A 12581-nucleotide genomic window follows, 5' to 3' on the forward strand; every position below is an offset into this window, starting at 1 on the left:
TATTGAATGTAACCAGCTATTCAATCATAATTTTCGTGAAATGAACAATTGCTAGGTGGATTATAACAGGTTTTTTAAAATTATATTAAATGTTGCCTTGTTCAATGCTACCAACAATATCGCGCATACGGTACACTTTAAATCTGGATAATACACATTAAATGTTATTTTTTTCGACGATTTTTAGAATGGAATGCATGGACTTGAACAACTTCTGTACCAAATTGATTTGAGCTTGTTCGACCGAATTCAAAGTTGAGCTTCGTCTTCGTTGGATGCTTGACGATGTAAGCTTTTTATGAGCTATCACATGATACCACGCGAACATATTACCGTTCGCTGTTTACCGCCACTAAAGCACACATGCACAGTGACTCATTTCAGAAAGAGACCTGCTGGACTTACACAATCAATCAGCTGGATCACTGCAGGAGGTGAGTGGCTTTATTTGGTGCCAACTTTCGCTCTGAGACCAGTTTCGCGATTGTGATAAGAGCGCTCGCATCGTTCGGCGCGTTCGTGCTAAGTGTATTGTATGTAGGTATGTAAGTATTCCTATCTAGAAATAAAATATATTCCGCACAAAAGATGCTATTCTAATTCTACCAGTAGAATTAGTTAGTTTCTGACCACAGACGCGTTCGTAGTTCGGACGTCGTACATTAGATGACTTTCACTTTTTAAGTAACTTTATGCTGTAAAATATGACGATAGCTTATCTCTTATTAGCTCTAGTGATGACTTCGCAATTAAGCCAATCTTTACCGGTGTCGGACGATGCTCCTATGGTAACTCTACCGAATTTGGGAACGTTACGAGGCTCAACGACGCTGAGTGCCTTCAGCGGACGAAAGATTTTACAATTTCTTAGTATCAAATATGGAGAATCGACAGCTGGGGAGTATCGTTTCAAGGTACTTGGGATTGCAGTGATTTTCGGGTATTGGTGTATCACCGTGATTTCTAATCGGTAGGCTCCTCGGAAAGCACTTGCTTGGCAAGGTGTGCGAGATGTTTCACAGTACGGATTGCCTTGTCCGCAGCTTAAGCTGGAGTCACTTTTTGCAAACCAATCAGCCGGGACTGATTTTGAAGACTGCTTAACGTTGTCTGTTTACACTAATGAGGTAAGCTCAGTACACAAGTTAAAATGTTTAATCAATACCTAAAAATCGTTGTCCTTTCAGCTATTGGGAAGTAAACCAGTGATGTTCTTTATCCATGGTGGTGGCTTCTACGAAGGTTCCGGCGCGAATCAAACTCCTGAATTCCTTTTAGAGAAGGACATTGTTCTGGTGGTAGTGCAGTACCGGCTTGGTCCGTTGGGCTTCTTATCACTCAAAACAGAAGAAATGCCAGGAAATGCGGGACTTCTAGATATCAAACTAGCTCTCGAGTGGCTGCAGGATAACATCGTGTTCTTTGGTGGCGATGCGGGAAATGTAACACTGTTCGGACAGTCAGCTGGGGCAGCCGCTGTCTCGGCGCTGATGTACAGCTCTCTGGTTCCACATAATCTTTTTCACAAAGTTATTCTACAGTCAGGTGCTTCCAGTTCACCGTGGGTTTGGGACAAGGATCCGATAGGCCATGCGCGTGAGATTGCCACCATCGCTGGTTGTGATCCGAACGTTGGGAAACCTTATGAGGTAATATCAATTTCTTTAGGGTTAATATCCCGATTTTTGAACAGAAGCTACTTTATTCAGATCACAATGCCATTGCAACACATCGATCGTTGTCTTCGCGAGATGGACATTTGGCTTTTGCTAAGAAGCTTTATCGAACACAAGAACCGTACCAGCGGAACCAAAGGTCTGTCGGAAGTCGGTGGAAACCGACTGACGGAGGGCGATTTTCATGGTCTACTTCCGGAGAAGCCATGGGAACTGATTAAGGCTGGAAAAATTCGTCCTAATCTTCCGATGATGGCTGGCGTTGTGAAACATGAGGGAACCTTTCTGCTTACCTCGATCTATGACGGTTTGAGGAATAGAGGTCAGCTGGACAATTCCTATTTCATTAAGTACGGTTTGTTGGAAAGAACTAATCGTATCTTCGGGGTTGATGATTCTACTGGAACGCTGGCTGCCTATGAGATCAGGACTTTGTTCAGCCCGCAGCAGATTTCCAGTGGGAAATTCGAAGATATGGCGGACGGTTTGATTGATGTATGTATCCAGTTTATTTGAAATGAGGTCCAAAATATTTACCGAGAGTACATTTTCAGCTTTCTGGAACCATGCTCATCAAGGCTGGACTTCTGCGGGAAGCTCAAGCAAACAGTCACGCAAATCCTAATGGAACTTTTTTGTATTCATTCGACTATCATGGGGCGAAGACTCGTTTTGGATACGGGGCGGACACGTCTCATTATCCGTTCGGTGGCGGAGTTCACCATTCTGATGATCTGATGTATTTGTTTCCCTATCCTCCTGGGCAGCCAAAGCTGAATGATAAAGACTCTAAAATGTCCCAAATGATGGTTGATCTGTGGACAAGTTTTGCCGCCACTGGCGCCCCGAAGAGTGATTTAGCTGGAGTTAATTGGAGTCCAATGAGTGGTAAGTTAAAAGAACATTTGGTCAATTGATTGATATCAGTGGATTTTTTGAAACACATTTAAAAGTGGTACAATATTAATAATTTTGTACCTATAACGCCAAATCCCAGAAAGCTTGCGGAAACAGTTCTTTTCCAAATATATCCTGCAATTTCTTCTCATAACGGCTTCTATAGTGACACGGATCAAACCTTCTTAACTTTATTATGCGTAGGCTAGATATTTAGAAAAGAGCCTGCTTGTGCATTTTGATTTGCAACTTTCTTACTAATACGTATAGTTGAAGTTGGCATTAAAATAATAAAAATGCTCAATGACTTTGAAACGAATGAGAATAATTACGTACAATCTTCAACAATATTGTGTGGTTTTATTGCCTCAACAATTTTCTTGAATAAGTGTTCAAGTTTGCACGAAAAGTCGCAATAGAAAAGTTATTTAAAAAAAACAAATTTTAAGAGGGTTACCTTTGGAAACGCTAAATCATTCGATAACCTTCAATCTTATTAGTTCAAGTTCTTCAGCAAAATTCTTTATTACGAGCATTTCTAAAATTTTGTCGAAGACACCAACTTTCTATCTCGTCACCATAAAAAGTTATTTTTTTTAGTTCGATCAAAAGAAGCCAAGTCTTATTTTAATTTTCATCAGATTGTGGGGAATATTCATACGAACAATTCCTCCAAAGACACCCTGTGAATATATTCGATGTTTCTTTTGGCATTTCCAACTACTGTGCAGTCAAGTTAGCGATGGTCGCTTGCCAACTGGGCTGGTCTGACAAACACTAAAAATCATCAGGGCAATTCTGACGCTAAAGTATAAACATCCGAACACGTAGATTCGATTAAACAATAGATTTCCTAATTAAATTATTATATTTCCGGTAATGTTCATTCTGGAATCAAACGTCGAGATGCTTTTTGAAGTCCATTCAAGGAATCTAGGAAAAATACTAGTTTTTAGTGCTGCCTATTATGCGATTTTTCCGGTTAAAAATTAAAAGTGCATTTATTTCGCATGACATATATTTCAATTCTGTGGTCCTTAAACATTTTCACTTTTCACTAACTGTTTTGAAGAACAAGACAATCCGCTGGCAGAATAGACAGATATGCATCTAGCTTGCCTTCAGATGCACATGCAGTTGTCTGAGCGTAGTTTGTCAAGGCCAAAAATAATACCCTTTTAGTTAACAGTTAGGTTTTGAACTCTCTCATATTTCCATACACAATGGATGTTTTGAATTGAAGATAATTATCGCATATTTTTGACTTACTACACTTTTTCAAAATTTACGAAGTTAGTATCTTTCATTGTACTAAACGGAATTACATGATGTTTGCACTCAGTCAGTAAAATGTGCATAATTTTTGTATTCAAATTTGAAGTATGCATGATTTCTATAAATTAAAATAAAAACTGATTTTCAGAAAATCATTCGAAAGCGACGTGGAAAAAAACGAAATTTTTCTGCCTACCTTGAGACAGAGCTGTTAGTATGGGGCGCTTAAGAGACCCAGTGGAATACTGGGAGACTCATTTTCTACCATTCGTTGCTTGGGTATTGAATGAGCAATATATGGTCGGTGTTAAGTCAGACCAGACTAAGTGACATTGTATTGATTCCGAGAAAAATGAGTTTTAAGTTTTAATCTTAGTATTCGTTACGTGAACATTCGAAAATATTTTTTTGCCATAATTCATGCTTGTTATAACATATTGCAAACCTGGCAAAGGTCGAATGTAGCCGATGAAACAGAAGAAGCAGATTGCATACCAGACCATAAAATCCCGGAGAATTTCGATTTATTGTTTATTTGTATCAAAAATATCAGATACTCTCGAAACCGTGGCGTTCTCTGCCCCAAACCGTTTCTTAGTTTGCAATGGGATAATTTCGAGTTCTTGCGATATGCGAGCTGAATTTTCTTTACGTTTGCTTAGCTATATGTATATTTTCTGGTTATGTTAATTTATAGACAGTAATCTCTTGAAGTAAAATACGATATACTGATTTCATCTCTGTGATGTGATGCTTATTCTAATTCATCGAATGTTACTCTTAATCTGTTGACGGCTGTTCAGCTATAGAGGCCCTTTCACGCAACAGTGCCCAGGGGCCTCCAATGGTCTTAAGACGGCCCTGTTCGAGGGGTGCTTGTTGAATGGTATACACAAACGATGATTTGCGATATTTATGCTTGATTAATTTGAGTTTGAATTTAATGGTGTGCAGGGCCGTAGCGTGGTCTTCTAGCGCCATTGGCGGGGACACAGTGTTGCACTCCTTGAAAGTTTTCTTTTTCAGTTGGATTTTCGAAGAATTATTTGTTGTGTATATAGAAATGGTACAGTTATCCTGACTAAGTTTATAAAGCAGATAGATTTCAGTTCAGTGCTAAGCCTGCGTCAACCCGATCAACAACATACAACGGTCCTGCGCAAGTGAAATGGAATTGTTGAAAGCATTTTCGTATATGAATTTATTCGACATTCGACCTTTCCAGCGGTATGCTATGTTAGGTTCTTTTGTCAAAGATTTTCCATGTAAATTGTGGAAATTTATCAACATTCTTCTAAAGAAGCGTTTTTTTAAATAAAATTTTAGAGAGAGAGCATTCAATTTCGCATTCAACGACCTATTTATCATCAAAAGCTGTTGAAAAATGGCAGAGTTATTAATTTTTTTTCTAAATTAGGAATTTTCTCGTATGAACTATTAAAGAAAGGGTTAGTGAGGTATTGTCTCGCACTATATGCTATAATTATTGCGAATCTTTTCTAAAATTCACATCGAGACATTTCAGCCATGCGCCACCAAGCCGTGCGCCGAATTACGTGCATGTTCACTTTGCATTAGTGAAAGCGAAAAAACGGTTTGACTTTTATTTTTGTTTCGTTCGCACTCATTTGTGTCACATATAGCAACAAATCGACGAAACGCTAGTTTACCTCGGGATAGGCAATATACCTATCGTTATTTTTCCACTTTCAAACTCAAAGTTCACACGCATACTTTTGAATGTATTCGAGCAAAAAAAAATATTTTTTGCAAATTTTATATAAGTTCATGCGAGCAAGTTTCTAATTTGGAAAAAAATGATATCTCTGCCATTTTTCGATTGATTTTGATCATAAATAGGTCGTTGGATGCGAAATTAAATGTACTCCCGAAATTTTTATTTTAACCAAGAAACTTCCTAATAAAAATGTAGAGTAATTTTTATATTTTTATTGGAAAAATTGCAAAATATTGGGTACTTTCATATTGTTGTCCCAAAACTGCATAGTACTTTTAACAAAAGTACATAACATAGCATACCGTTGGAAAGGTAATTTTTCTTCTTCTTTCCAAAACACATAGCGAATTTAAAATCTGCTGAAAAATGAACGCGTAAACTAACTTAACACCGTAAATTTTTCGTGCTAAAAATCCTGAAAATGTTTTTTTTTGCTATAAATCTAGATTTTGAGGGTAAATTAAATTGATCAAACGTGGTTTTGTGTTGTATTTGACGAGATCTACAACCTTTAGCAGACCACTTTAAAAGAACATTCATTTTTTTATTTTGTGGCACCGTGTAATGTAAAGTAAATTGTAGTTTTTGCTCCTAGTCAATTTATAGGTGTTCAAAACCACAACCCTTATCCAACGGTGACCGTTGGCTCAATGAGAGCAGATTTAGTTGATTGGTGATTTGAGTACTTAAGTGCTCACTGCATATAGACAGCATTACTCATGAGACCCGAGCGAATATCCAAATGTTTTAGGGACGATCCATAAATGACGTAGCATTGTTTGACTGATTTTTAACACCCCCCTCCCCCATCGTAGCATTTCGTCACAAACCTCTAAATACCACCCCCCCCCCCCTGGTAATTACATAGCTTGACGGTAATTCTCCCCCCCCCTTGCCACCGCAATTTTTTTTTAAATATAAAAAACGATGTTAGTTATTCCCCTTTAAATAACTACGTAGCATGACATGACCCTCTGCCCCCCTGTCGTCACACATCATCACAAAATACAAAACTCCCTCCTCCCCCATATAATGCTACGTCATTTATGGATGAAACCTTACATATCGGTATTTTACTTCAAAACTCTTGGTCCCTCAGGTACATTTTTTTCTGGTTTCTCTACATATGCATGTATACATCATATCTACTCTACAACCTGAAGCCCTCGACAAATTTAATTAATCATCTTCTTTTTAATTCAATTTATTCAATATTTTTTTTCTTTCAGAGTACGCTGGTCCGTACCTTCATATCGACGAGAAACCTAGACTTGGCACAAACTTTTACGAGGAGTTTTCAGTAGTCAGCGATGAGAAACGACAACCAAGTAAAACGTGATATACATGAAACAGTAGTGACTAAATAAATGAGAGCGCAATCTAATATAGATGGGGAGAGGGAAACGCCACAGGCGATTTATTGTTGATTTTACGTATTTAACTATGTTGAAATATTAATGCTAGTGTTTGTGAATGCATAATTAGGATATTAGATTTCCAATTTCCACGATGAAATACAGCTTTAACTGTCGTAAAGATGATAAATGTATAGATGAATATTTCTGACTACCCGAAATTGTATATAATGTATACCTATTACACTAGTTTACAAATTTCCATAAATTGTGGCCTTCTCATTTTTTTTATTTTATTTGATGAAAACTACTTGTGCAAGAGGGCATTAAAAATTGAAAAAAAGGTTGAACAGAGAATGGGCAAAAATCGAAAAAAGTAGTTTTTTTTCCACACCGTGTTAGATCTTCAAAAAATCAATCAGCAGTATTGTAACAACATATTTCATAAGCTGATTGATTTTTATAAAGATCTAACACGGTGTGGAAAAAACTACTTTTTTCGTTTTCGATTTTTGCCCATTCTCTGACCAACCTCAAGCGTTCCATTTTTCTAAAGTAATGATAGAATATGTTCAGGATACAATTCACCGTAAAGGCGTAAACTAATGTTATTGAAAACTTATCCACAGCCAATGCGCTCCTATGAAAGCACTTTTCAATTTCTTTTCAGATTATTTGACGGTAGTGTTCCTGTTCGAAGCTGTAGATGGCGCTTTCATTGTATGCAAGTTGCTTGGTTGCAATCTTGGGTACAATAGATGCGACTATCATCGATTCATATCACGTACTGCTGCAATGTGTTATATCGATTATATCAGATATACCAGTAGGTACGTATCCGGTAAAACCAATCTGATTTTCACTCGAAATTACGAATAATCCACCATCTGGATTCCAATTCAAAAACCAATTCGGATTCTAAAACGGAGCTAAAACCATATAGTATTCCGAACTACTTTTCGACCGTTCCGTCAGAAATGAGAATTATGAGTCAAATTCCGTTTGGTTTAAGCAGGTTTCAGCTCATTTTCACTGACTCCTATTATGACCAGGACAGCAATTTCATTTTTTGTTCGAGGTAAAAAAAATTGCTTGGGTTTCAATGTAAGCAAATTGGAAGAAAGATATTTCTGCATAAGATTTTAACTTTTCCCTTAAGACGAATTTCGCGCCAACACGAACAAATGTTAGCAGAACCATCTCAGATTTTAATGAAACTTTCTGTACATGAGAACTTTGTCACAAAAAGCCACTTTGCATACTTTGTTTTTTTCAAAAATGATCTAGACTGTCTTTTGAAAAAGCTCAAACTTTTTTTACCAATTTTTTCAAATGGATATAGTTTAAAAATGACAAATCCTACAAAAAATGTTGTAGGAGTGATTTTCACAAAATTTGTCAAATTTTTGAATAAAAATATTGAAAAAATTCTTCATTGACTCCTACACTGAAAAAAATCGCTTTTAAGAAGATAGGTAATTATGTTCCCTACCTACCGTCAAAAATTCAAGTTGGGCAATTTCAAGAAAAAAAAGTTATTTGAAAAAAAACTTTTCCTTGTCCAAACTGAATTTTTTTCCAGTGTATTTTTATCGAAAACTAAACCAATGAAAGTCATAATCATCTCAGAATCCATTTTCCCAGCTGCTAGTTGCCTGATACATGCAAAAAGTATCAGTAACTAATTTGGTATATATTCATAAAAAACTTGAATGAAGATTGGAAGACTAAAAGACTGGAAGACAAGAAGAATGAAAGAGTTGACGACTGCAGTTCATTTGTTCCTCTCAAAGCTGATAAATTTTATGAAACAATTGACAAACTTTTCTAAAATTTATTTTATGTCTGATGGAGCAGCAGCACAATACAAAAATAAGAAAAACTTCGCAAGTTTGTGTAGATTCCAGTCAAAGTACAAGTACAAGCGCAGCATCCCATGGAAAAGGACACTGTGATGGTAATGGTGGCACTCTTAAGCGAATGGCACAAAGAGCCAGCCTTGCTCGCGACTATGGAAATACCATAACAAGTCCCCGAGACTTATAAAACTGGGCAGTTGAACAAACTGATAAAAATATCACAAAATTAATTTTCTGCTACACTGAACAGTACAACAGAATGTCAGAAGAACTCGTATAATATAATAACTCCAAAATAAAATCTGGAACTCGAAAATTCCACAGTTTTGTACCTATTCCTGGTGGCGAAGTAGAGACGAAAAGGTATTCTAATTTAGAAGATGAAGCAAAAATATTTTCCTTGTATAGAAATGATACAAAAGAGCATGCATGAAGATAGTTTTAAGACAAATGTAATATGTATAAATAAATAAAAAAAATTATGTAAAATTCAATACATAATGTTGTGATGGTTATTTCTTTCCTGATTCTTCCTCAGCACTAAACAAGAAAATAAAAAAGGAATAATGGAATATTTACATAAACATACTTTCAAACTCTTTTCAATGGGATTCTCGATTAAGGGGTTACATACCTTTTAGTGATAAAAATGTCAAGAAAGTTTGAATTTACGTAAAGGAATAAATCAATGATTTTATTACATCAAACTTATAATATTTTGGTAGCACATTTTTCAGTAAAATAAACAAGCATAAGTTTATAAAAATAAATTGATAATTGGCGGAGTTATGGCTTTATCCCCGAAACACTTTTTTATTTAGGAGGTTTGCGGTGATCACGATTGGAGACCAATAGATCATCCAAAATCCCAAAACTAAAAAAATCCATTAGTATATGAGTATTCCTCGTACCTTAACGATTAGTTGAATAAATAATAATTTTTTCCTGCATTCGAGAACGTGTTTAGTAAAAAATCGCTGTTTTAAGCTTTAAAAATTGTATTAAAAAATTCTTATCCATGAAACAAAAATTTATGAATAAAAAAGGAATCGTTAAAGTACGAGAAAAACAAAATTAAGAAAATTGATTGAGTAGTTTTTCGGCAATCGTGATCACGGAAAAACCATTTTTAGTCAAACGACATTTCGAGATAATTGAGTTTAAAATTTCAAATTACCACTGCTCTTGGAAGCGTAACTTTCGATCTATTTCTCGGATCTTTATAAAATTTTGGGAAAACATTCTCAAATAAAAAACTATTTCGATTTCATGAAAAATTAAAAAGTAATTAACCCCTTAATAAAAATATGCTTAGTTGCTAAATTAGACAATATCTTCTCACAAACTGAATTTTATTGGATTCTGAGATGATTATGACTTTCATTGGTTTAGTTTTCGATAAAAATACATTGAAAAAAAAATCAGTTTGGACAAGGAAAAGTTTTTTTCAAATAACTTTTTTTCCTTAAAAGTGCCCTACTTCAATTTTTGACGGTGGCTAGGAAACATAAATACTTATCTTGAAATATAATTTCATCCAAATCAAAAATGTTTTTTTTTTGTAAATCGACTTTAAATTTTTAAAATTAATTCTTTTAGTGTAGGAGTCAATGAAATTTTTTTTTAATATTTTATACGAAAATTTGACTAATTTTGTGAAAACCACTCCTACAACAGGATGTAGGATTTATCATTTTTAGACTATAGCCATTTGAAAAAACTGATAAAGAAAGTTTAACCCTTTTCAAAAGACAGTCTAGACATTTTCGGAAAAACAAAACATGCAAAGTGGCTTTTTGTGACAAAGTTCTCATGTACAGAAAATTTAATTAGAATCTGAGATGGTGCTGCCAACTCTGAATACGATTTGGCGCGAAATTCGCCTTAAGGTATTTTTTTGCACCGAACAGTAAGTGGAGAGTCTTATTAGCACCACTCACATGTTTAAAGCAACATTTGAACTTTGTTCGTTACAAAGCTTTCTTGGGGTCGAAATAATGTTGATAATCACTTATGTTTTGCATCTGATTCGCGCCAGCCGGTTAAGCGTCCTTGTGATTAATGCTATTACAAATTTGATAAGAGGCAAAAAACGAGTGCTCATTCATTATTCTGGCCACTAGCGTTCTGCCAAAAATGCGCTGCGAGATTAGTTCAGTTCCGTCTTTCAAGCGTTGTACAAATTTTTTAAACAGAATAACTCGCATCTAAAGCTATGCAGCTGCTACTAAATTTACTACTACTTCAGGAATCAGGAATCAGTAGCGTCTGGCTCAAATGGCACGTTCCCCATGTTGATCGGAGATTTGTGCCTTGCCAAGAATCGTCTTTTCATCATTTTCCTGATGGGAAGGATTGGGGAAGTGGTAAGGTTAGGGGTAAGGAAAACAATGACACAGAACAATTAAAACAGAGCATTCTGCACCCCCGGAGTGATGCTGAACGATCTGCAGGTGCTACAACAGCAGGAATAAAACTTCCAACCCCCGGAGGGATTTAGAACCTCTACTCAAACAGTGAGCGGATATATCAACACCCCCAAGGGGATATTGAGATAACAGAACGACAACACCCCCGAAGAGATATTGTCATTCAAATACGGCTAAAAAACTATAGCTCTTTACCACACTGGGTTAGGAACAAAAGCATATCCTTAAATTTCAGCTCTCTGTACATAGGTTCATCTATGTATGGAGAACCAAAAATCCGGATGCGCAATTGCATTAATACAGGGCAATTGCATATCAAATGATATAATGTTCCGTAATCGGATTCACAAAGATCACATGAATAATACTCAGCGCGCTGAATAGTAGCCATGTGATAATTGAGTTTGCAATGTCCAGTCAGTGCCCTGACCAGAATACTGCAGTTGTGCTTGGAAAAATGCAACAAATTTCTTGACATTTTCGGACTCACATCCGGCAGAAAAGCCTTTGTTTGAATGCAAGTTTGCAAGCTACGCCAATGGTTGGCATGTTCGAATGCAGCCCAAGAGCGAATCTTGTGCTTTATCCAACTTATTGACAGTGGTAGAACTGGTTCTGGACCAACGAAATCAGTCGCAGCGCCAGCTCTAGCCAATTCGTCCGCCCATTCATTTCCAGTAATACCGGAATGGCCGGGTACCCATAGAAGGTAGGTAGCATTTGAAATGCTAAGTTTTTCGATTTGAGTTCGACATGTGATTACTAATTTCGATCTCGAATCTGCTGAACTAAGTGCTTTCAGGGCAGCTTGACTGTCAGAGCAAAAATAGATTCTTTTACCGCAAATTCCCCGTTGAAGTGCGGATTGTACGCCACACAGAATCGCAAAGATTTCTGCTTGGATTACGGTACAGTATCTACCAAGCGAATGAAATTGGTTTAATCTCATTTCATGACAATAGACACCAGCACCGGCTCGGCCCTCCAACAAAGAACCGTCTGTATAACAAACTACGTATTCTTCAAGTTGTCGCTCCATCCAGCCAGACAGCCATTCCTCACCAAGAGGAATTCTCACATTGAAAGTTTTAGAAGGAAAACTACATGTGAGTGTAAGGTCACTGGGAGCAAGAGTATACTCATCCCAAGTAACCATTTGGGGCCACAGTCTTGTGTGGCTAGTTACACGATCTATTGGGTTACTGTTCCAGAGCCCAGTAACCTTAAGACGGTATGAACAAGAAAGTGCTTCTTGTTTCAGAAACACATGTAGTGGTTTTATGTTCAAGAGTGCCTCGAGAGCAGCAGTAGGCGTTGTCGAGAACGCACCAGTCATCGCCATCAAGATCATC

The 12581-nt window shown here is 36.7% G+C and overlaps 1 protein-coding gene across 3 annotated transcripts; it reads left to right on the forward strand.

Moving 5' to 3' along the window:
• The first annotated feature begins 411 nt into the window (after nucleotides 1–411).
• Nucleotides 412–7131, forward strand: LOC131691883 (glutactin-like). 3 transcript variants are annotated; one of them, XM_058978571.1, is made up of 7 exons: nucleotides 412–545; nucleotides 730–914; nucleotides 975–1127; nucleotides 1188–1649; nucleotides 1710–2171; nucleotides 2231–2564; nucleotides 6816–7131. In XM_058978571.1, the coding sequence occupies exons 2-7, from the start codon at nucleotides 738–740 to the stop codon at nucleotides 6923–6925; spliced, it is 1698 nt and encodes a 565-aa protein (XP_058834554.1). In that variant the 5' UTR covers nucleotides 412–545; nucleotides 730–737; the 3' UTR covers nucleotides 6926–7131. The 3 variants fall into 3 exon arrangements, with proteins under 3 accessions (XP_058834554.1, XP_058834553.1, XP_058834552.1); XM_058978570.1 differs by having other exon boundaries at nucleotides 412–541; XM_058978569.1 differs by lacking the exon at nucleotides 412–545 and having other exon boundaries at nucleotides 618–914.
• Nucleotides 7132–12581: the final 5450 nt, after the last annotated feature.

This window comes from Topomyia yanbarensis, chromosome 3 (genome assembly GCF_030247195.1).
Source record: "Topomyia yanbarensis strain Yona2022 chromosome 3, ASM3024719v1, whole genome shotgun sequence".
NCBI classification, from domain to species: domain Eukaryota; kingdom Metazoa; phylum Arthropoda; class Insecta; order Diptera; family Culicidae; genus Topomyia; species Topomyia yanbarensis.

Excerpts from the sequence above, each read along its gene's own strand:
- LOC131691883 (XM_058978569.1), top strand. The coding sequence starts at position 705 with ATGACGATAGCTTATCTCTTATTAGCTCTAGTGATGACTTCGCAATTA. Across the intron at positions 2,172-2,230 it reads TGGCGGACGGTTTGATTGAT|CTTTCTGGAACCATGCTCAT; the intron begins GTATGTATCCAG and ends GTACATTTTCAG. Across the intron at positions 2,565-6,815 it reads TAATTGGAGTCCAATGAGTG|AGTACGCTGGTCCGTACCTT; the intron begins GTAAGTTAAAAG and ends TTTTTCTTTCAG.